Raw genomic sequence first — 25,332 nt, 5'->3', positions numbered from 1 at the left:
CAGCGAGATTCAGTCACCAGCTCCCGAGTAATTTCCATTCATCAAGAGAGATTAAAATAGTTCCCTCCAAGCCACTATGGGACACATCACTCAGCATCCTCCAAAGTCACGTTGAGCTCAGTTGTCAAGCTGGCCAGTTTTCTTGATAAAATACTGGTATGCGTTCCAACCATATACACAGACAAAAAAGCAGTGGTTGATCCCGACTGGTGCTAATGGATCCTGGCAACAAAAAGAGTGTGGCAGAAGAACGGATGTTACTGTCTCTGCCAAACTACTTTGGGTGGCACTGATAAAGCTTAAGCTGCTTTCTTAATATAGAACTACTATAAGAGTGTGAGAGACTGGAACAAGTAAATCTCTGGTGAGTGAAGACTGACAGATGGGAAAAGCTAGAACTTCTAGCTATGAAAGAATTCTGTATGACTGAAGTTCCACAATCAGAAGGAAAATACAAGACACAGATACGTAGCTAAGTGTCAACATCATTTGAACAAGGCCGAGGAGTTACACATCAAGAGCTATGAATGATAACAGTAAGAAATCTAAAGGTAATTTGAGCTTTTTTTCCCCACAACAGACAGGAAAATAAAGACTTTAAAATCTGTTTCAAACTAACCAGACCATCAGTGCGGACTGAAAGGCATCACACATCACCTGTGTCAAAGAATAAGCAAGGAGCTCTTACCCAGCCACACACCCCACCAAACAACAAACAGTAGCTGTGCTTACATCTCATGAGAATAAAATACCAAAAGCCTAAGCAAGGAGAAGGAAAGGGCATGGACATCTGCTTCTTGGTTACACTAAGCAAACTGGTTCATCTTCATTATCGCATCTCGCAGCAGACACAGCATTTCTCTATTGTACTGCAATTCAAACTGAAACAGTGTCAGACCTCAAACAGATGTTTGTGGATGTTGTCACAGGAGAACATTAGAACGTATAACCTACAGGATGCATTTTTCTGAGTTTTAGGGAAAATACAGAACAAATACAAGGTGAAATAATCTTCATAGATAAGTGAAGTTTGAGTGATCCTCTGGACTACATTACAGTGTCTTAAATAGATTTTTAAGTCTATACAATCCTTTACGCTTTTCTTCTCATTTTCCCCTTCAAATCTTTACTCACATTCTCCCTCAGCATGACATCTTCTCCTGAGCACTCATTCTCTACAAGGCATAAATACCTCATTCAAAATATGCAGTTTTTAACGAAGATACAACACACACAATAATGTCAGATCACATTAAAATCAAAATTATATACATTCATAAAAACGCATGAGGAAAAAACCAAAACTTACACCTTGGCTAAGAGCACTTGTCTCTTTTGTAAGTGTGATGTTGTGGGTATAACACATTACTCACAGCTGTAGCATACAGCAGGATAATGATCATCTAAGGACTGAAACTGTATATCATTGTATTTATACCACTGAGTCTTTACAATACAACTTGGCAACTCTCTCTTGAAATAGGAATATCTGTAAAATATGACATATATTCGTATTGCCTCAGGACTATTTCCATGCAATACAAATGCTCAAACACCAGCAGTAATGAACAGAATGACCTCTAATCAACAGAAATCGCTGGCTCTGCTCTTGGGATGCTACATAAATGAGTTGCCAGTGACTTGCCAAAGTCTTACTAAGTGCTTGAAAGCTTGGCCTAAATGGAAGAAATAGAATTACATTTAGTACGCTTCTGCATACCAAAACCCAACAGCACATAACCACTTCACATCCATAACAAAACAAGTGTTTTTATTACTGACTTGTGATGTGCCAGCTCCAAGACTATTTCAGGCAAAATATAAAATATCTCCTCAATTTTTCAAACAAATTAAAACATTATGCAGAAATCAAGGTCATATCAAACAGACCCCAGATTACTCACTAAAGATGTAAAAATGTGAAAAATCTCACATGGAATAGTTGCAGTTATAAGGGAGTTTGGTATTTGTAAAATCTTCTCCTCTCCCCTACAGACAGGAACTCTTTTGCACCACTGCTACCCCATCCCTTTCACTGTGCTGTGCTGGGTGTGTTCTCTAAACCTCAGCACGCCTGCCCAGCCACACATACCAGTGCAGAGAAGGATAGGTTATTAAACCAAGCAAAGGGTGGATCTGAATCAAGGCGTGCAAGAGCTGTTGCTTCCCCTCCACTGTGTGCAGAGAGAGCCTCCAGAGATTTGTTTCCCTGGGCTCATGTAGTCCCTGCAGCATCAGCTGCATCACATGGCTCACGACAGCAGGCTGATACAAGAGCTCAACCATGGCTATAACCAGGCCAATAAATACTTTGCAGGTCCTTCTGCTGCTCTCCGTGGATACATCTTAATTAGCTGTCCATTTGTAGTGCAGCTGCTAAATTTACTTTATTGTCACCATTTATACTTGACAACATTGCAAGACATTCTTCTGCTGGCCTTGAATCCTTTAAATCAAGTTGCATTAAATTGACAAGGTGATGGATTCTTACCCCCTGAGTACATCACTTATCGTTAAACAGAAGACACGCATTGCACAATTTATCTCCTTTCACAAAGAGTTCAGGTTCTAATATGTGTGGGTCAATATGGTACGATGGCTTGAATATTAGGTTACTGTTAAGTGGGAATGGTCAGAATACATGGGTGACATTCTTCCCATCTGGTTCTAAACAAACAGAACTTTGTTTGAGATGCATCGAGAGGAAACAGTTCCAAGAACAAGTGAAGCTGCAGCAGCCTGTTCAAAACACAGAAAGAGATTAAAGAGAAAGCCTGCACATTCACACTATAATACATTTTAGGGAAGCTGGACAGATTTAAACTAATTCTTTACACCATTCTTCTAGAGCCAAACAACTGCACTGAGTCAACAGGAATCTCAGCACAAGGGACAAATCAAGTACCAGCACCAAACACAGTGCAGCGTACGTCAAACATGGCAGCTGCCATTAAATAATGCACATTGGAAATACTGAGTGTTGCCAGTCATCTATGAAGTTAAAAAGAACACGTACTTAAACACTTCAGAAACATGAGATAAAATACTTAATGTGGAAATAAAACAAAATTGAACTTGAAGCATTTAAAGTGATGATTTGACCCTCTTGTTTTCTTTAAACACTTCACAAAAAGATTACTGAAAAATGAATTTCAAGCAGCGCGTTGTGATTTCTGAACTATGCTGTTCTGGAAAGCGATGGAGGTTTCCAGGTACCATCAGTTTTCCTCTGAAGAGGCTGGGAAGAAGCGAGCTGCCCTCTCCCCTGCACTGGCACAGGCAGAAAACACCTCTGTCATCTACCTAGGAAGAATGTAGGCTACTGCTTCTTCTGAAAGGGAAATAGGAATATATTTCTCTAAGTCCCTGCTTTCACTAATTACACCCTAACCTGCATTCCTCGGGTGGTGAATACAAAAAGCAAAAGCGTTAGGAGAGTCAGTATTTCCCGTAGAAACAATCGCCTGTCAAACAAAGCATCAAAAGACAAAAGGCAGAAACACAGTTTCAGCTTGAATGCCTTAATGTCACCACTTGTCACGCAGCACTCCATCGGCACCCCCCGAAGTACAGTTAGCCGCACTCCTCCCCACGCCGCACACTTTCTCTGCTGTTGCAGGATGAAAATGTGCCCGGCCTGACAATGAAGCGGCGGAGCCATCGCACATTGTTATGCAACTCGCTGTCTGCAAGGGTGGCTCGTAGCTCCTTCTTTATTCAGCAAGTGCCAAGTGCATGTTTAATCAATGTCACAGCTCGCCACAGCGTGCGACTGGAGCCGCCGTCATTCTGCTCCTCAGATCTGTCTGCCTAAGTCCTGCAGTGCTCCCAAGAATACCTTGGAATTATTTCCAGAGCCTCTGAGCGCAGGTGTGTGGCAGCGCTGACACGGCCGCAAGCAGCACAGACTTCCTTGCATCCCTCCTCGGTCTGGACTAAAATTACGGAGCGAGGCTGCATGTAGTTCGCTACGTTTGGAATTACAGCACGTCAACGTGAGAAAGCCTCTTCAGGCGGCTGCCACAGAGCGTAAATCACAGGCTGGTGGCTGGGGGGGGAGGGGGGTTTTGGAAGTCCTATTAAATAACTAAAAATAATTGAATAAAACGGGAGCTGCTCATTTTTATTTTTTTTCCAAGGCATAACCAGACGGCATGCATTTGGTTGCTCTACATCATCCAAGGAAAAAAAATCCTCGTTTTAATGAGAATTAGTCAACAGCAAGGATCATTACCAGAAGGATTTTTCGACTACCCTCAGTGCTGGTGGATTACGGAGGGAGAAGGCCAGTCACTGGGAAGCTTCTGTAATGTTATTCCCCTCACTGTTAAACTTCTTCATCAAGGAACTGTCCGTGCTTGTGCTGGGTCTGTCTGAGAGAGGAGAGCAGCCCCTTCATGAAGATAAAAGCCTGGCTTGCCACCGAATCGACGAGTAAGAAGCATGTCTGATGACATTTTATTCCTGATGCAATGTAGGGTAAGAAACATCATCTTATTTTACCTTTCTGGGAGATGTGCTCTGAGCTGGTGGCTTTAATTAGACTCAGCAAAATACGTTCATCATCAATGATTAAAGATGTTTGCCAAGGGAGAAAAATGTTGTAGCCCTATAAAACGTGACTGCGAACCCTCAATTAATGTGGGTTATCTGTACTAGTAAAAAGCCCAATCAAATCTCAGTTTAAGATTTGAAATTTCTGATCGATAAGGCTAAAACAGCATAGCAGATGGCACACAGTGTCAGCATCCCAGCCACCAAAGAACATAATGTTACAGAGAATATGTTTCCAGAAGATATCAGACTCTAAATTAAGGATGCAAGAACAGCTAAGAAATAGAGGCAGGCTGCCAGCCTCACTTGTGCAACAAAAATAGGTAATAAATCATAAATTTGTCTGTAAATCTTTATCTCAAGTCCTTAAACTGCACAGAATTTTGTTGCTATGAAAGCACTGCCGTCCTTTGGCATACTGCAGCAATAAGCATCCAGAATAGTAATAACCTTTATATTTTGAGAGACAGACATTTTCTGTTCAATGTTTACTGTTGCATGGATGTCCAAAAGCCAATGTATTAAACCAATAAAAGGATGAGATCTCACCTGCAATCTCCTACTTATGGCTCGCTGTTCAAAAAAAAGAGACTGTGATACTGTGTTAAGGAGGCACATTATCCATGCTGGGCAGCAACAGACATGAACATTTGCAACTGTTTCTGTACTGTGACAGTTAAATTATTTAACAGCCGCTGAAAATTCACAGAATCTCTGCGGGCATTTCAGAGCATTTGACGATGCTTCCATACCTGCATTCACCAATTTGATGTTACACGAGGAAACAAATCAGCTGGATAAAGACACGTTTTATATTTCTTTTATAATAAGGCACATTAATTAAGTTTGAAACATCAAGCTATTTTTCACTCCTTCTATCCAATCTGCATCTATTTCTACCATGTACATGCTCATGCAAAAAGAAAACAAAAGATGAATACAACTCAATAAACATAGAAATGAGGGGGAAAAAAAATATTGCAAAGCACAGAACAGCATTTAAAAAGATGAAAGCTTGCACATTTATCAGAGCAGATTTACCATTTGCTTTCTTTCCTCTAGCTAGCTGCCAGAATACTGGTGAAGAAATTTGCAGGAAAAATGGGGACCTCTGCCATCACAACACTGGAGGATGTAAAAAGGAGGGAGGAGAAGGAGGAGAAAGAAGAATCTATTCTAGCACTGCTTGGAATTATTGGAACTGTGCTCAATTTATTTGTTATTGTTTTTGTGTACATCTACACTACACTTTGATGGCATTTTTGAACATCAATTGCATAGCACACGGTGCAAAGACCAGCGATGGTAAGGATGATTTCTAAATCTAAAGCAAGAAAACCCACAGTCTGAAAAGATGATCAGAAACATTCCAGAGCAAAGTGTCTGGCTACGGGCACTGCAACAACTGCTACATGCATCTGTGAGCCCAGGTAGGGTGCTACGTTATGTAAATCAAGACAGACAATATTCAGTTTCTCATGGATAAGAGATGAAACCCAAATAATGGAAGCTGAGATGACAACACACGTGCAAGGCACAAAAAATAGAAGCAGAAAAACAGTGAAAAGAACCAGAACACAGAAAGAGATTACTTAAACACATGAAGACATATATAAGCAAGTCCCATGATGCTTACTGTAGTTTTGTGCAGTCTGTCTCTTCATAGCTGAGACCAGAAAACAGACAAAAGGGTTTTATTTCCAGATCACCATAATTTAGGTGTGAAATCTAAACGGATGTGCAATAAGTGTGGAAGAGGAACAATGTTATACCAAAAATTGTAATATTATAAGTAAAATTTTAACTATCAACTATATTCTGCAGCTTTTTTGTTAGTCTTGTGGAAAGCTGAAAAAAAACTTAGGTTCTATTGCCTTTACTGAATCTGTATTTGAAATCATGCTATACTGACAATGTGCTTTTCTAATTAAAACTCCTTTTAAGTGGTGTGAAAAAAGTAAGAGTTTTAGTACTTCTTGTAAGAAATGTTAAAAATTATAAAAAATTATAATACTTTAACACGATACCATAAATGCCATTTTCCATATCACCATTTTCAGAATGTGTTTAATGCAAGTAAAATACAACTTCATAGTTTTACCTCATGCTTATTTTCAGGTAAAATAAAAAGGATTCGTGGTGTTGTATGGAAAATACCTTTAATATTTCCCAGAAGAATATATTCTCTCTGGACCAAGTCCTTCCCTGTCTGAACTGTTAATGGCTTAGGCCCAGAACCGAAATTCCCATGAGTACTTCATGGAACATACCATTAGTTTACTGAAATCCATTAAACTATTTTCATGTATGGTGTTTTAGTTTATTTGATTTTTATGTATGTTTTTGAATTTAATCCAAATCTGCAGACAATCTGAGGTTATCAAAAGGTTTTTTTTATACATGAACATAATCCATGTATTTCTTCTAAAAGGAAAGCTACTATTGAGAGTTTAGGATTAAAAACATAATAGAGAAAATTCACACCCAGATAAACAAAGGGGATGGGGAGCTGATTTTAAAAACCACCATTCGTAGTATTACATGTGCCAAACAAAGAACAAGACAGCTGCATTTCTGAAAATCAGTACTGCAAAACTACACGCAGTCCCTCCATAAAATGACAGCAAATAAACAGAATCTCATGTAAGAGAACAGCTTATTGCCATAGAGAACCTCCTAACTGCTTAGCCAAGTGAGCCTTCAAAAGTCATTTCTTACCAAGTATGTACACAAAACAAGGTCAGGGATCTACAATAGTATTTGGCAATGATATTTCAGCCAGTTACAGAAATGACACCGTAACTCAGTGATTTACAGAAGGAGGAGGTGGAAGATGGCATATTGAGTCAGTACTGCCTCATCTAGAAGAAATGATAAGTAGAGGCGAGGCTGCACTGGAAGAAAGCATGCAGACAAGAAAACTTACTCACTGTCTGTACTCTATAGCAATTCTCTGGTACTGTATACTAATTTTCAGGATATGAAGCACCAGAGCATTCTGTAAGGCTCAGCTGTATTGAAAAGAAATCATGCAGCTTATTCATTTTTCACTTAGGACTATATAACATAGTCAGTATTTTCTTTCTTTCTTTCAATGTTCTACTTATATATATGCATGGACATCATCACATCAATCTCATAATACATGGAGCTTAAAAGAAGAAGTTACAAGAACCTGGAAACTAACAGAAAGGAAAATTCAGATAGAAACTACTGTTTATTTTGATCCTGAAGTTATTTTAAGCTTGTCAATTCTGTGAAATCAATAAACACTTTCATTTCATGTCATTTCAGTGCATAACTGTCTTCTCCAAACTGTGACTTGACCAGTACACCAATGCTGGACTGTGATACCGCACTTCTCACTTTGTAAGCACTTCAACAGCACACTAGGTAAAGAGTGCGTCCAAAGTTAGAACCATCCAGGGAGGAGGTCCAGCACCATTACCAATGAATAGTTCATTAACATTAATGAAAACTAGTTTGGATAATTACACACTGTCTACCTAAACAGCCATTGCGCTTCTGGTTTTTCACACTATACAGGCACTGACTTTTTGAAAGAAGTTACCGGGTGATATTATCACAAAAATTGCCCCAGGCACGTGAGCTGTATTTTGTTCCAAAAAAGAAGTCTGATATCCTCTCTTAAACGATAGTATTTACACCTCTGTGCTCGTGCAGACCTAGATCTAACTTTACTTCAGCAAGCCCCGATCCAATTGATCCAGTGTTTACACCTTTAATCAAATATATGCATAAGAATTTCAAACAATCAAGGAATTTAACAGCAATACCTCTTATTATTTATAGTAAAACTATATATATATATATATGTAAAAACAGAGTTTCATGACGATTCAGTGTTTATACTACAGTAGTACCTTCAGCAATGGATGAGTAAAGATGTTAGCACACGTCTTAACGAACTCAATGTACCAACTTCAGAGACCCAAAAGGGAACACATGATTCCAGAAGTACTCAGCCTTCCCAGTTCAGTAGAAATGGACTGCTCTTAAAACAGCAAAGAAACACCACAGAGCGCCTAGAGGAGATGTATGATCAATAGGAAACAAATGCTTCAGCAAAAAGCTGATGTAGTTCAAGCTCTGAGATGTGGAAGGCCTGAAAAGAATGACTGTAATAGATAAAGCCTCAAAGATCTATCAAGAGGCTGAAAAACAAACTCAGTATGTTCACCTTAGGCAGATTTGTCCACAGCATGTACTGCATGTAAACATTTCACAATGAGGTATTTGGCAGCAGGCTGGAGCAATCCAACTGCTAATGAATCCACATATCCAGGATGCCCCAGTACTTGATAAACAACAAAATATGTAATAAAAGCAAAAACTGGACTGTTATAATGTGGGACATCCTGCATACACAATCCCTTGACAAAAGCCCTCCCACAGAAATACATCATTTGTTCTCTGCAGTCAAATCCAAGGAAGACTGAGCTGGATCCAGCACCACAATCTATGCTGACCACATAACGTGGATTGTTTATCCACCAAAGAAAGGAGGGCGACTAAAAGAGCCAAGAGGTAAGCATGCAAAGAAGTAGCTGCAAGAAGATGTCAGCACAAATCATATCACCGTCTGCTTTCTGTGTGCCTGGGAATTCAAGCAAAGAATTCAGGTACAATTCTGTTACTTGTCATGAAGTTTGTCTTCCAGGAAACAGGTGGTAAAAAAAATCTCTCCTGGGTTTAAACAAGGTTAAGTCATCTCAGGACTTCTTAGGTATTAGTTTCACATCCAACTAGTACATCTACATTTTTAAGGAAGAACCATCTACCTACTACTGTGGAGCTTTCTTCTCTCCTTATTAAATACTGGCTTTTATGAGTTTTCATGAGCTTACATCTCCCAGTCAAATAACTTAGTTTATCAGCAAAATCTGAACCTTCAAGATAGCTATGTACTCCTCTCAGTACCTGATGGTTGTGTTTGTTGGGAACTTCTTGTTGGAAGCAAATTTCATTGTGGTACACTGTGCTAAGGAGAAAAATTTTCATGTATTTGAGGGAGTTCTTAAAAAGAAATTATTCTTTCATATTAAACATGCTGTATGAAAGTCAACAGAGTTTTTCCATGACAGCTTTTGGCACAAAATACACATAAGTGCCCAGTAATGAATACATGTTAGATGTTCCATGGCACATTAGTTAAGAATGGTATCAGTTTTACAAATGAAAACATGTGTTCTTTAGGAATAAACATAAATGTAGTAGAAAAATCTCAGCATGCTACAAATTTATTTTTCTTTATAAAATGAAATATAACAAAAGTCATAGTAATGCCATAACAACTTATGACACAAAGATGTGAAAAAACATTCAAGAAACAGGGAGAGTTACAGGAGATATCTTTCCTTCTGACTTGTGCTGAGATCTCTTGTATAACATGCAGAAGTCCCTCATAGTCAGATAAACCTTCCTTCTTGACATGAAAAAAAGCAGTTCTGGAAATTAATGGAAGTGGTCAATCCGAAGTTGTCAAGGGCTTTACAGTCACCTTACTCTGAAGCAGATGAAGCTGCAGAATGTGACAGAGCGGTCTGGTTTGTTAAGATCTACTTCAAGGTAAGGTTTCTGAAGGATGTGAGCACTATTTAGCAGATTAATATTACTTTAATCTAGAACAATCTAGATAACAATCCAGTCTGTATATATTTCAGGGAAATTGAGTGGTAATGATAAAACATGTTTAACGTAACAAAAATCTTAGAGAAATTTCTAAGCACAATAAAGGTAAATTTTATATTCTGGTACTGAGCCTGTTCAAGAATTTTCACAGAATCACAGAATCACCAGGGCTGGAAAAGACCTGGAAGATCATCTAGTCCAACCATACGCCTATTACCAATAGCTCCCACTAAAGCACATCTCTCAACACAGCATCCATTTGTAAGATGTTGCACACCTGCACCTACCAAAACATGTGTAAGTAATACACAAAACTCTCACCGACACCAAAACGCCACTCATTTTGTTTGACCATGGTGGCATCAGCCTACTGCGCAACAGTGGGACACAGCAAAGCCAGCATTTTACTCACATGTATTTCTTTATAGAAAATGTTTACCACATAATTTTACGCATATGGCAGAAATAATAAGCGAACACCACTCATTTCCATGATTTACAATGAAACCTGTAATCTGGCAAGAGAATAAAGGTTACTCTTGTGCCGAAAGTATGCACTAGTTCCAATATTACCCATTCAGGTTTGAGAAAGTTACATAGAAGCTGAAATTTGCTACTTTCTGTCAGCATTTTTCTCAGAACAGCTTGTTACTGATGGAGTGCCAGAACCTGGGAACACTCTATTAGTGTTCTGAATGCAGTGTTCTAATTTCTCCGTCTAGCATGCTACAGGAAAGATACAATTAGTTGCTGTTTCTACATATAAGTACATTTGATAGCAGAAAATACACCTCTTTGAGAACTGGAAGACTGTGCTCATGAGCTTTACCAATAATATCATTTCCTTTCCTACTTCTACTGGGTAAGCATTCAGCCCTACTGGGGTACAGATAAGAATTTAAGCTAGGGAACCTTGAAATAAAATTAGAAGATCTAATGTGAAAGACTCAAGTCTGTTCTACTACACAGCACTAGTCTTCAAGGTTCAATTACAGAAAATAAGCCATCGAAGTTACCAACCATAAATACACTGGCTAAGGTAATTTTTCCATCTTATGAGCATTGTATCAGAGCTCTGCTGCAGAGCATCTCAGCTTCCATCTCTTTTGTAGCAGCCAGGCTCTCCCATCAGTTGTGTCTCCTGACACTCTGCTGGTGATACTAAGAACCCCAGCACCACCTGGAACTCATACTCATTGATGTGAGAATTGTCTTCTTTTGCACTAAACAGTAATTACAGCATTGGAGGTATGCCTGGCTAACACTAGGACAAACTGTTTTCAGGGACTCCTTTTAAATTAAATGCATCCGACTCAAATATTCATGATTCAGGGACATTCTTCCCAGAATTCATGCCTACTCGCGCATCTTCCTCTCATACTGGCATCCTAGCATGTTTCCAATATTCCTAGTATGTATCAGCTTGACTGATACAAGCCTGCACAGCAATTTTTCTTTTTAATTAAAACCACTGTTAATTACAGCTTTAGGTATAAAATTCTGGAAGCGCTTAAGACTGTCTTGCTCAGATCAACGCATTCAGCATAACAAGATCATTGAGTTCTAAATTCCCATGAAAATAATAGTCTTTGTGAATTTGGAATTGGAAGAGTAGGTAGCAGCTTTTCGCTGAAAAGAAAGGTTTCTCTGTGCTTTAACACAGTTTATCTGTCTCTTTAAGAGCTACACATGCATTTATGAAAATATATGAAGTATCTGTTTTGTTCCTGCATTGTAATTGTTAATTCAGACCTGCAACATTTGAGCATCCTCTGACAGTCACGATAGCAGTAGTCCAGCAAAGGAAAAGATACCTAAAATTAACATTTTCCACTGAGGTTGTTCCTTTTCTTTGTACTTCAGGAAAACAAATCGGCCCTGAAAGTCAAACTTGTCTAAACTCCTCTCTTCCAGCCACATATCTCATCTCTTCTATCAGTATCCGACCGTTCTTCCCCAGTTAAAGGTGACTTACACAGACAGATATGTTTTCCAATAGAAAACAGCAAAAAAGCAATTTCAACAGCTGCGAATCATTTATAACTCCGAATCAACAGCTTCATCCTCTAGATAGAAGGGCATTTTTGCCAGGTTTCTCAGTGACTTTTCCCTTCTACCTCAGCAGCAGAAGAATTTATGAATGTCTGTTAGAGAGATTACTTTTCCTCATTGTTTTACTTCATCTTTTAAAAAATTCTTTTACATTAGATTTTCATTTGCAGCAATGAGCCTGGTATATAAGCTACATAGTTCATCTTCCTGAGTGCAATATGTGCAAAACAGAACCAACAAATTCATTACAAAACTGAGAGAGGTGTCAAACTATGGCCTGGCAAGTGACATCTCTGTGTTTTTGCTTTTTATTGAAAGGCCCCAGTAGACTGGTTGAACTACTTTTCCTCCATCATGTGGGACTATGTAATGCCTAGTTACCACAGAACAAAAGAGCCATGATCTTGTTTTAGTTCTGGGTAGTTTTGTAGACACTTAAGACACAGATGATTTCTCTTTAAACTCTGGAGACAAAATATATCATGCAATTCACCAAGCAGCTCTACTGGCAAAAGACACTGTTTGAAGAAATTCACATCACTACATAATACAACTGGCAACCAAAGAGCTACAGTAATGTGTTAACATATTTATCAGTTACTTCGACAAGGGAGACAAAATCAGGTTCCAGACCAAATCATTAAGATCTGGAACAATATATTCTGCTATTTACAGATTAAATCCACCTTTACAAAGCATGTTGAACAAAAATCCAGCCTAAGGCAAAGTCTACGTTCCAAAGCTTAAGGGTAAATTTTATCTGAAAAAAACCCACATCTACTGACAACTTTATACTAACACCTGTCATCTAGTGAGACTGAACACTGATTGCAAACCCAACCTGATGGCTTCACCACTATTCCCACAGAGGCATTTTGCTTAGTTCACCGCTTGAAACTTTCTTGGATAACTGAAGTGTCTTCTGCAAGGTTTAACACACTGAATGAAATCCATCAAAACATCTTTGAGTTGAATCACAACACCACAAAACTCATTCGCTTTTTCTTTAAAAAGAAACCAAACAACTCTGATGACTTCATTCTTCCCCACTGCAGCTTACTTAGAAGGCTAACTTCTGCATTTTCTAAATGCATGGGTAAAAGTTCTGCTCAAGGTAAACACAGTATGGCTCTAGAACTTAGTGGTTGCAACATATACATACTTCAGGCGTATATTTGTTCTACTTTCTTACAAAGTTAACCATTTCCTTCACAGAAATATTCCCGGTCTACTATAAAGTACCCTCTCTCCATGGATCTTTTATATAATAAGTAGAAAAAGAATTTTTCAGATGCAAATACGATATTCATGTCAATTTCAACAGTTTAAGAACTGAATTTCAGATTTACAGACTCTAAAACAATGAAGTTTAAGCACCAAAAACAAGTATTTCAATGAACACTGTCATTTACTTTTCTAAGGCTGAAGTGAATAAACATTCATTAGAACTGTTCTATAACAGCAAACTTATTGAAACTATCCAGAACAATCTGTTGCTGATAGATACAGCACTGTTTTCCTATTACACTTATTTGACAGACATAAGTACATTGGATCTAGAAGGAAAGAGTGGCACATTACCTGAATCATTGCGGAGGTATGATGACATTGCTGGAATGAGGCAAGACTGACTGAGTAGCTCCAGGAGAACAGATGGCAAAGCACTGCTGTTCTGTCCTCTACCCTCATGGCTAGTCTGGGTCTCTCCATTTGATGTACTCCCTGCAGGATTTATGTAACTGGCAAGAACCTGAAATGCAGAAAAGTATTTAACCAGAACTGATTTATTTTAGGCAAAAGAACTTTGGTTTTCCTCGTTAAGGTATACACCATAATACTTTACAAGGTACTTTATAAATTCATTAGTTGTGTTCTTTTCAGCAGTCCCAAAGACGTCTCAGAAGGAACTTTATTCAGTTCCTAGATTCTGATCACAATTTTGGCAAATGACAGAATTAAATATTTTAATTCTGAATGACTTCAAGAGATCAACTAACGTAAGTACTGATAAAACTGCTAGAGTTATTCAAAACAGCAGATTACAAGCTCAGTGCTGGCCAATCCCATTCCCTTTAGAACAGCCAATACCTAAAAGATATTGTATTTTTTAATGCAAATGTTTTAAAAGCTATTTGTAATCTACTTTTGGATGGAACTTCCAGTTGCAGATGAGGCAACTTGTGATGAGCATGTCAGTAATCCTGAACAACTGCTCATGTGTGTGCTTGTGCTTCAGTAAACAAGGAGCAACCCTCCCCTCAGAAAAGGTGGGAAGCTGCCCCGGGACATCCCAGCTACAGCTCTGAGTTCACAGGACTTTAATGGATGCTGAAGACTTTCCTTCATTCTTCTTTGCTTTAACCCCACTACCCACTATATTTTGCTGCAGCATCTTATTTTACCAGCACTCCATACAAAAGAATTTTCCTAAACAATCATTCTGGAGAACTGATCGTAAAACTGACTGACATCTTTAGCAAAATGCTGAAGGGTTTTTTTACTTCTTCCTCCAATTGCTGACTGCTCAAAGCAAATGTCTCCTTTCCTCATGACTTCTGACAGTTATAGTTAAACCTCTGCATGGCATAACACAATACACCCTGCAAGCCTCGCCAAGAGTGATTCAGGTGCTTTGAACTCTTCTGCACTTAAGAGAATTGTTTCAGATTTGTTTTGCGTCTGTAAGAGGATGCGATACTTGTGCCTTGTAATCTACAGTGACAGAAATAACTGACTACATCAAATTGATATCTTCATCAGTGAGGGCATGGGCATTTTCAGAAATTGACCTCGTTTGTGCTCTCACCCAGCTGTAATGTTAGTTAACACACTTGAGTTGACAGTTCTGTGAATGAAATTTTTGATGACTAGAATGTTTCTCATTTTACACTGCTCTAAGATAACAGAGCTTGGCTGCATTTCCCAATTGGACTTAAAAGGCCTAACTGAATGGGACTATCTTGTCCTTAATATAAGGTATTTGAAAGGTATTGGTATTATTGGTATCTAGATGCTCACTGTTGATTTAATACTGCTATTTAAGAGACATAATCAAGATGTCATAATCAGTACGTCTGAGTGAGGCATATGTCTTTATGTCTTGCTGGCATAAAACACATTCATGAACACCTTACTAACAGCTGCAGATACTTTCTTAAAGCAGAGAAAAAAACAGTGAAAAGCAAATAGGCAATGCGACTTTTGCATAAAAAAGGTCTACATCCTTATCCTTTTTCCTTAACAGACAGTCTTCACTTTTGACTGAATGCCACAGAGGTGTATGACAGCTCTGGGGAAATATACTAGAAAACATCTTGGTTCAGAGTCTATTCAGAACTGTCACCTAAGCTTACTCCTTTGTGTCCTTTTTTTGCCTAGTGAAGCTTGAAAACAGCCTCACTCAAAATATATTTAATTTTTCATGTAGACAGTCATACACACAGTTGTAAACTGTTCTGTTTTGGTTTTCTTTTTGCCCCATATACCGCAATTAGTGTACTATCAGACTAAATTACAAATAATGTTTTTGTTTCCTAAGCCCTAATGTTTTAATCACTTGTGATTAATCAAAATTTCATCATTACACACCTGTAGAAGGCAGGTCACATGCTCTTCTTCTAGTCTTTGCTTAGTCAAAGCTTGTTCAACATCCCATCCTGAAGCTGTGGAGCCTGTTCCAAAGCCTGTACCCTTAGCCCAGTACAATTGCTGTTCTTCTGTTGATGCACTGTTGTGTGTACTTGACACCTGTGGCTAAGATACAGGAAAAAAAAAGTCATAATTTTGTATTTTTTATCTTATCAATCAATTATCTAAAAAGCCTTTATTCTACAGAAAAACGTAATCTCAATTTAATCAAGATATTAAGATCCAGGTGAACTCAAAAGCTGTAAATAGGAATACTCCTGTCACAAAATTCCAGTACAGGTCAGCACTAAATTGCTGCAAGTGATTCTCTGGATTAACTAACATTACAAGTCCATTTTTGTTCTTGTTTAAAATACTGTTACTCTTCAAATGATGAAAGACATTACAATGTTTTTTAATCAATATCATGCTAAACAATAAATCTCTTGAAATTATTGCTGTTTATCTCCTACTCAAGTCAAATAACAATTAGAAGAAGGGATGGAAGGAAGGAATGTCATCAAGAGTAAACAACTGAAATGTTAAGACACTCAAGAATATGCTGTTTTTGAATAAATGTGCCAAAATGGGAAGTGATACAAGTTATATGTATAGTTTGGTACATGATGTCACTGAAACATGCATTTCCTCTGCAGGTAACAAGGAAGAAATGCCTTGCTCTTCAACGTTCTGAGATAGACAGCCTGTATTTTTCCAGAGGAACTTGTACAGCTTATTTCAATGGTCTGTATAATTGCATTTTAATAACATAACTCCTTTACTGAATTTCCTAGCCTTTACAAAACTATTTAAATACTTAAGGTAATGTTGACAATTTTTCACATCTTTGATGAAATGATGCAAAAAAAATTCCAGCCACCCCTCCCCTGGCCTTTGTAGACCTCCTTTGAATGCACTCTAATAGGTTTATGTCCTTTATATGTTGTGGCACCCAAACCTGTTTCAGAGGTCTTGGAACAACTCAACCTGAGGTAAGAATTAATGGTTGCATTTTCCCTCCAAACATACAGCAATGCTATGGCATTTATGTGTCATCAGTCTGATATTCAATTAGATGCAGAATATCACACATCCCCTTCAAAACTGACCAGCCAAGAAAGTGAATTATACTTCCATAGTTTTCTCTGTTACTTACTCAGCCCACCTATCAGTATCAAAAACTGCTAAATTATGGGCAGCCCCCTATTTAGCAGCTGTTTAGCTATATTTAGCCACCAGAACTTTTCCCATGAAAATCTCTGCCACAACACTGTAAGAGAGGGAAGGCTAATAACTAATTTTAAACATGTTTTGAGGCAGTCTTGTGCAGAAATGGCACCTCATAATCCTAAGAAATTCAGTTGATATACATCCTGCAAATACGGTAGTCCAACACAGTAAGCACCTTGAAAAAGTTTTACTTTGGAGATCCACTTGGGGTCCGGACAAGTATAGAAAAATGAGATTTAAAAGACTTCTCCGTAATTCATTAATTTTCACAACTCATTTACATTTATAAGCATTTAAGAGGAAATAATTTGCAGTCAGTAGAGTTTAGATGATGAATGCTAAATAAGGTAATGAGGTCATGCTATCTAATGATAATTAAGAAAGAAAGAACAACCCTCCATTATCATGCCTCTCATGCACTGAAAAAAATGATCCTGTGAAAGAAACTGATTACACCTTAATGCTTCACAATAAGCCATCTTTGTTGGTTAAATTTCATAATTACTATGTTTATTTGCAACAAGCAAGTGCAATTACTTAATCAAGTATTTTCTAATTATTTTTCTTAATCCAAATGCCAACTGTGTAGAAATTAAATTTTAATGAAAGTAGTGAGATTATTTTCTTTTTTATAGCAAAATCTGTTACTTAGCAATTATTCTGCTATTAACTTACCTCTGCCTGGCTGGGACTTGCATTGGGAACTCTTGGTGCATGGTGGCTTAGAGCAGACAAACAAGCAAGAATAAGATGTATAGCCCCAATTTCCAGTGCCATTCGCCTAAGCAGTACTCCATCATCGGTGGTCAATGGCGTAGTGCTGAACAAAGTGCGCAACACATGGAAGGGCAGGGTCGGAAGCACATTTGCTGAAGGAGACTGTAAGATATGACCTAGATGCAAAAAAAATAAAAAAATCACATTTTATTTCTGTAGTTCAATATTGTCTGTTAACCTTTGCAATGATTTACACAACACAGCAATACAGAAATATACTAAGGACTTAAGCATTCAGCTATGGTAAGGTACATAATATTAAATTTATCTTATCAACACCTTTTCAGAAGATTATTTCTTTGTTTCCATTGTGGGCTTTATTAAAATCAATGGTTAAAATATTTGATTCACCATTTCCAGGAAGGAAAATTAATTCCTAAATAACAACATGTACTCTTTGTATTTAACTACACTGCAGGTTATATTTCTAAATAAAAGAGAATGAAGCTGGCTCAGGCTAATTCTTTTTTTCTAAACCTTGCAAGTAGAATGAGTCATGAGATGAGTAGAATGAGAACACAGATGGTCAACAAACAGCAGCTCAGCTGACAAGCAGCTGTAATTTATCACAATGTGTTGGTTTTGTTTTATACTCATGACTAAATTATGAATTAAACCACTGCACAATCCAAGTTGTGATGTGACTCCAGTCAAATAAGTGATGAAATACTTGCATAATTTTAATCACATGAGCTGCGTGCCCTGCATCCTTACATTGTGTAGATCTATCCAAAGATTTTAACCCTTATGTACTATGAGCAAAAATTACCTCTTTTAAAAGCCACATTACAAATAATGGAATGACCTACAAATGCAAAACAGATTTGGGAACAGCCTCATTTTTTTGTGTGTGTGTGTGTGTTTAACAATGCATTTCATGTTATATCTACAGTGTACACATAAAATAAAGATACTTAAACACTGAAAATACTTCTAAATAGACAACTCTGATCAGAAGTTTCCTTCTCATTTTAAAGATGTTTATATGACTTTCTCCCTCAGACATAAGAGTTTATCAGCTGTATCATCCAGAAGGATTAATGAAGTACGTTACAAATATGGCTATGTATTTGTATGTATACGTATGCACAACCATACACCAGTTTGTGTCTACTTGCTATTCTCTGTAAAGGAAAAAGAAGGATGCAAAACACCATTTGACTTGGATCATCCTACATAAAATTGTATAACTCCGGGAATAAAAGACCCTGATAGTTTTCCATATGGTGTACCCAAATGACAATGAAGAAAAGATAAAATTAAAAAGAGATCTAAGCATGTGCCCAGGATTTACCTTCATGGACAATTAATCCATATTTAACCTATAAACCATGGATTTTTAAGTGCAGAACTCCATATTTTGTGAGAAAGATTATAGGTGTATGAAAACGTTAATACTTCATACAGAGAACTGGTGTAAACTACTATGAACAACTAATACTGTATTTGATAAGGAGCTGAATTTACTCTTTTGACTATTTAGTCCAGCAAAACCATAGGGTAAAAGGGAATACAATTCTAGTCATCAAGTGCATGAGAAAGAAGAGTTATTCAAAAAAAACAATGCAGGTACAATGATAACTGAGCACAAATCTGTATAGGAGTAATTTTAGGCTGAGAATGAAAGATAGCTCCCATCTATCAGGAAAATGGTGCTCTGGAGCTGTATTCCAACAGCAATAGTGGAAGCACGCAAGAAGAAAGAAAAGCAATCAAAAAATGTTTTGTGTTGGCCTCTTCTATATACAAAATGTAGATATAATTGTTTGCAAAACCAAAGGACTGAAATCAACTCAAGAAAATAAAAATCAGAGTGAGCATACAGAGTCTTCTAGTTAATTACTATTTAAATCAGGTTGGAGTAAGCAGACAGTCAACTGCATAACCGTTTGTTACACAGCGTATTCCTGATCACTGTCTTATGCCTATGTATATACGGGAATTAAAATATAAAGTGAAAAGGACAGTAAGACTTATACTGCTGAACAGAGACTAAATGCAGTTGGTTAACATGTGGAAAAACAGCATTATTTGCAAAGGCATAATGAAAGAAGTCTGAAAGTATGACATCATCTTTTGTTTTGAAAAGCATTGAGAAATAATCAATACTAGAACTATATGCATTATTCGAGGTTGGAAAGAATATGCTGATTACAAAGAATTTGTATGCTCATTTGTTCACTTATCTAAGATTAGTCCCTTTATTCCTGTGAACTCACACTATTACAATAGAGCTCATTCTCAGTTAATTGACTACTATAATCTTTAAATCAACCCCTCCTATTCTAATGCAGTCTCCAAAAGTTTACATCTGCTTTAGCTATGCTTCTATCTATGCTACTTTGCATTTGGCTGCAGGAATACACAACATTTGCTCAATCAGTTGAGCACATTCTACTACCCAAGACAGTTCTGCCCAAGTGCAGTGGCATCTTGACCATATCATTTCTAAGTTCTATCAGTAGTCATTTTACAATGACTCTAGCATCTAGATGTAAGCATATGAATACTGTTGATTGTCACAAAACTTCACCAGAAAGAATTTCATATTTAGACTTGATACTATGACAGGTACTAGTGACACAGTTCTTTACAAATCACACAAGCCATTTCTAACTTCCTGCTACAAGTATTACAATATAAATAACTTTAAAGTAAAATGATCTAGTCGTGGTCTACAAAAAAACATAATAATTGCAGCACATACTTCCTTCACCATCATCTGTAACTCCCAACACCAATCTCAACAGACACTGAGCATGTTTCCGTTCTTTTAGCAGCACCTCAGCATAGCCCGGGAGACGAAGGAATAAACCAAAGGCAGCCAAAGAATGTGCAGGTATGGGAGACATAGTCTGAACCGTAGACTTGATCGGTGGAGGTTCTGCAGCTATTGTTTCTGGTGCTTCATACACCAATTCTCCTGATTGTTCAATGGTAACCCATTCAAACTGATCACTGTCCTTCTGCTTTTCCTGTGTGGTAGATGTAACAACTGGAGTGCTCACCTTAAACAACAAGAACAGGAATTAAAAGAGTTGGTAGCTATACAGCCAAATCAGGATCTAAAGGACACGAAACCTTAATATGAAATACCTTTAAAATTCATATCTAATAGAACACTCTTTACAGATGCATGGACTGGGGACTAGCAGAAACACAGCGTTGTATGAACTCACTACAGACACTCATGTCCCTCTAAATTTAACATCACAGAAGTTTCAAGCTTTTATAATATTTAAATCAACTGATGTAAGACTATTTAAAACTTAATAGGCTTAACTGGAAAAACTAAACTGAAAACGATTAATCTAAAATGTCATTTCAGAATTTGTTCAAAATGGCAAATTTCTAATTAGAAGTCAAAACTACAACTAGCTGTATTGCCTCCAACTATCTACATGTTAATATAATAACAAGGTAAATATTAAAATATAGCATTTGCAGAATGTTACGCTGAGAATTCTGGACAGTAATATAAAGCAAGATATAAGTATAATTAGAGAGCAAAGAGTCTAGAGAATTCAAGAGTCTCAATCACAACTCTTCTATTTAGCATTACTGTACTTGTTTTGTTTTTACAGATCACACAGTTCTTATTCTGTATTTGAATTTAAATGTACCACAAATTAGAAAAAAAAATGTTTCAAGAAAATAACTTCCCAGGACTTCCAGAAGACCTCAAAGAAGGGAAAAAAAAGGGATCAAACTTCTTATGGCCATAAGTTGACTTTGATCTATTGCAGAATTCCACAGATCAGTGCAGACTGCATGCTATCTCACAGTATTTCAAAGTACAGTAATCACTTAAGCAAACACATTTCCTTATCTTTTAGATATCTTACAGGCTCAGTGCGATCCCTCTAAAACATCTTCAGCAAAACTATACTTTCATGTAACGTGCTGCCTGTACTGAATGTGTTCTTCCTGAATGGCAATGCTATTTACAAATGACTCGCTCTAATCACCCTGATCTCAAGACAGGCTACCCACTACTGCCAGAGTTTTGCAGTCAAGGTACTCAGCGGCACCCTTCAGTCACGATCAACTCTATTTCACAGGGAACAGATATTCACAATCTTTCTTATTTCTTATCAGTTACAAAACGTTAAGAAACATGAGCTACCAAATAATTTTGGGGCTACTTTTGATTTTTTTCATAATAAGGGCCTGTGTACCAAGAAAAGCAGCCAAAGATGTAACTCCATACTAATACAACTGCTGATATTTTCGAAAAGCCTATGCATAGAAATTCTACATGTAATTATTATACTCAGAAATACTCACCTATACAAATCATGTGTTCACTGTGAAATTCATATGCTATTATAATAAAACTAATTCAGATAAGGTTATTTATAATTATAATATACAAAATTATATGCTCCACGCTGAAGATTGCATTCCACTTAACCACAAAAAATGATCACTGAGAATAATTAACTGATATGTGGTTATGGCTTTATAGCACAACAGCAACTCTTTCGTACCTTACCCTCCCAAACAGCTTAAGAATTAACAGAGGTAAGGCAAGAGCAACACTGAATTCCTGCTTTGGTTTTACAAAAACATGGCTACTCAGTCAAACAGCATGTATGACTGGACTGCTATGGAGTCATGCACTTGTGTATTTTAAAGCAGCTTTCTCCTCTGGCTGCGATGTCAAGCTAAACCATACAGAAATATGGGAAAAATACTGTTCTTGAACAAAAAATTCTTAGCAGGCTTTTCTAGACTGATTTTTTCACTCACTTGTTGAATTACATCAGGATAAAGCATAGGGAGTCTCTCCGCAATTAGGGCCAATCCACCCATCCCTGCAAAAACTTGCAGTGGAGACTGAATGGGACATGTTTCAAGAAGTGATTCATCTAGCACTGCATCCATGCATTCATCCCCAGGACTGATCGCTTCATCTTCAGGACAAGGACCCAGTAAATCCGTATGTTCTACAAAAGCATAAAGGTAACACAAGTTAATAGATCAACATCAATACTGTGTATTTTTTCCTCCTTCTCATACAAAATATCTACATCAAGAATAGAACTTCCTTTTACAGTAAATCCTGAGTCAAGAACCTGAAATGAATGATTTCAAGAACATCAAAAGTAAATAATAATATTGCTACCTTTTGACAATTATAGGAAACTCATGCCATAACTATGGATAATTTGTTCAAGTTAGTATGCTAATTACTAGAATATACATCACACAGTTATTCAAATTTCTTACTGAAAATTGCATCAAAATACTAATACAAATTTAAGAATTACTTCTATGACTTATAATAAAAGTAGTTTAGTGGCATTTGTGATGACAAAGTAAAATGTACAAAGTGTTAGTCTCAAGTCTAAAAACCAACACAAACCCCAGTAATCTAGCAAAAATTCAGAGCATCTTCAGGTTTTTGCATGCAACTACTAGTAAAGTGAACATATTCTAATTTCATTCAAATAACGACACGTTTAGAATTTAAATAAGCATAAAACCAAAACACAAATATTACTTGAAGTCATTTCAATAGTAATAGATCTGTACAGACATCCCCAATGCATAGTCTGGAAACACTTGGTTCAGACTAGTAGCAAGAATATATATATATATATATATATACACACACACATATATACACACACACACACACATATGTGTATATATACATACATACATATATATATATATATATATATATATATATATATTTAATTGGATTCAACTTTAGGTTCACTTGTCTTTTTTAGAAATAGACTGATCTACCTAGTGAGTTTTTACAAAAGCCTCTGTCCTAAAATAGCTGCATGATTAAGTTTGTAATTCCATGCTGTGCAGGCAGGTTGGCGATCAAATCACTTGTCTAAATTTCTAAGTCTCATTCCTCAAGCTCCTTTCTTGAATGAACAACAACAAAGTACTTCAAATCAGATACCTGAAATGCAGTTTTTCCCTCTTTTTTTCCCCCTTCACTGTAACTAGAAGATAGCAAGCAATTATAAAACCCCTTAACAAGAAACAGACAATACTACCCGATTTTAAAAAGGATGTTCTTAAAAGCTAGAGTTATGAGACCTGCTCAGATGGGCTTGATAATAATTCTCATTTTCCATGAAACATGTTAAGTACTCAGGCTACTGCAATAGCACTTTTCACAGGTGTTTGTAAGTAAGCATTACTTAATCTGCCCTGGCTATTAGCCCAAACACACATTACTGAGAACTAGCATTATAAAAAGGAAAAAAAAAAACAAAAAACAACTTACCTTTTTCAGTATGAAGACGTTTAAATGAGTCTGTTTTCGATAAGCTTGGATCTGAGATGACTTTGGATCCAAGCTTAACTGTCAAATCTATTGATCGGTATCCTTGAGGGAGTTTACGGTCATAGAGGAGAGTCAGAAGCTGGGCAAGCGTCATTTCAGCAGGTAACGGTTGGCCTAAACAACAATGGCATTGAGACAAAGTGAAAAGTTATGATTGGGTTATCATAACAAATGTCCACGCGCTGTTCTCATGCCGCAGTTGTCTAGTATATTAAATATTAAGTGGCTTTAAACCAAGGCCCTACTTTCAGTGTATATTCTCATGGGAAATCCCTACAGTAGCTCTGTGTCAAAGGCCCAAAGCACTTGGCATATTTAACAAATGGCTACCATCGTAATTTGATGTGCACTTTAGTTGGATACTGCCTTGCCCCCTAGTATTAAATCCAATTGAGTAAATTGTGGTGGTGGCATAAAAGAACACGACAGTAAGATAAAAAGGCCAAAGAGGAATAAACTGGAAAACAAACTTGCAGTTCCCTTTTCAGCACTACAAATCCCAGGCCTACCTCAATACACCAGTGTTGAGACGCAACAATTCAGAAAACAGTGAATGGCAGTGCAGGGAGTAATTTTCAAAGCAGCCTTGTAGAAATGAAATGTACACATAACTACAGACCAAATCAATTGGTCATGTCAGGACTTTGGCCACTCTGCTAACGAAGAATGTGTTATTCCTTGAAATTACAAGTTATTCTTAAGGCAGAACAAATTTTCCCGGTAATTATGAGACTTGGATGAAAAGGGAAATGTTTTAGAATTAGATCGTTTAATATACTTAGCATACTGATTTCATTTTGACAGTACTTGGACAATTAACACAAGTCCTGGTAAGGTCTTCAGTGAGAATCCATCTCATCACTGGAGGATGTTGCCTTATGAAATGAATGCTAATTATGTCTTGCCATTGTGTAAGTGAAACAAGTCTTCCACCATTTTCCATCACTGATTCTGCATTTATGTGTGTGTGAGAACTAGTGGTTGCAGGAGAAGCGTGACGAATGAGACCATTACACAAATACAGAATGGCCTACAGCACCATTAGAAGACAGTCAAATGTTTAACAGCTCTATACTGAAGAAAGCATCAAGGGAAAAAAGATCTTTGATTAGAGATCTGATATT

The 25,332-nt window shown here is 37.2% G+C and overlaps 1 protein-coding gene across 7 annotated transcripts in view; it reads right to left on the bottom strand.

The window, feature by feature from the left end:
• The window catches only part of BIRC6 (baculoviral IAP repeat containing 6), a 162,767-nt gene that overhangs the window by 38,522 nt on the left and 98,913 nt on the right, over positions 1-25,332 (bottom strand). For all 7 annotated transcript variants that reach the window (XM_072333401.1, XM_072333402.1, XM_072333404.1 and 4 more), the window contains exons 60-65: positions 24,149-24,322; positions 22,645-22,841; positions 20,600-20,900; positions 17,791-18,008; positions 15,847-16,011; positions 13,840-14,008 (exon numbers count right to left, since the gene is read on the bottom strand). In XM_072333401.1, coding sequence (XP_072189502.1) covers positions 13,840-14,008; positions 15,847-16,011; positions 17,791-18,008; positions 20,600-20,900; positions 22,645-22,841; positions 24,149-24,322 — 1,224 coding nt within the window. The remainder of the gene's footprint in view (positions 1-13,839; positions 14,009-15,846; positions 16,012-17,790; positions 18,009-20,599; positions 20,901-22,644; positions 22,842-24,148; positions 24,323-25,332) is intronic.

Source organism: Excalfactoria chinensis, chromosome 3, assembly GCF_039878825.1.
Source record: "Excalfactoria chinensis isolate bCotChi1 chromosome 3, bCotChi1.hap2, whole genome shotgun sequence".
In the NCBI taxonomy this organism is placed as follows: domain Eukaryota; kingdom Metazoa; phylum Chordata; class Aves; order Galliformes; family Phasianidae; genus Excalfactoria; species Excalfactoria chinensis.
The sequence above is the reverse complement of the archived record's forward strand: the minus strand, read 5'-3'. Positions and strand labels throughout refer to the sequence as shown.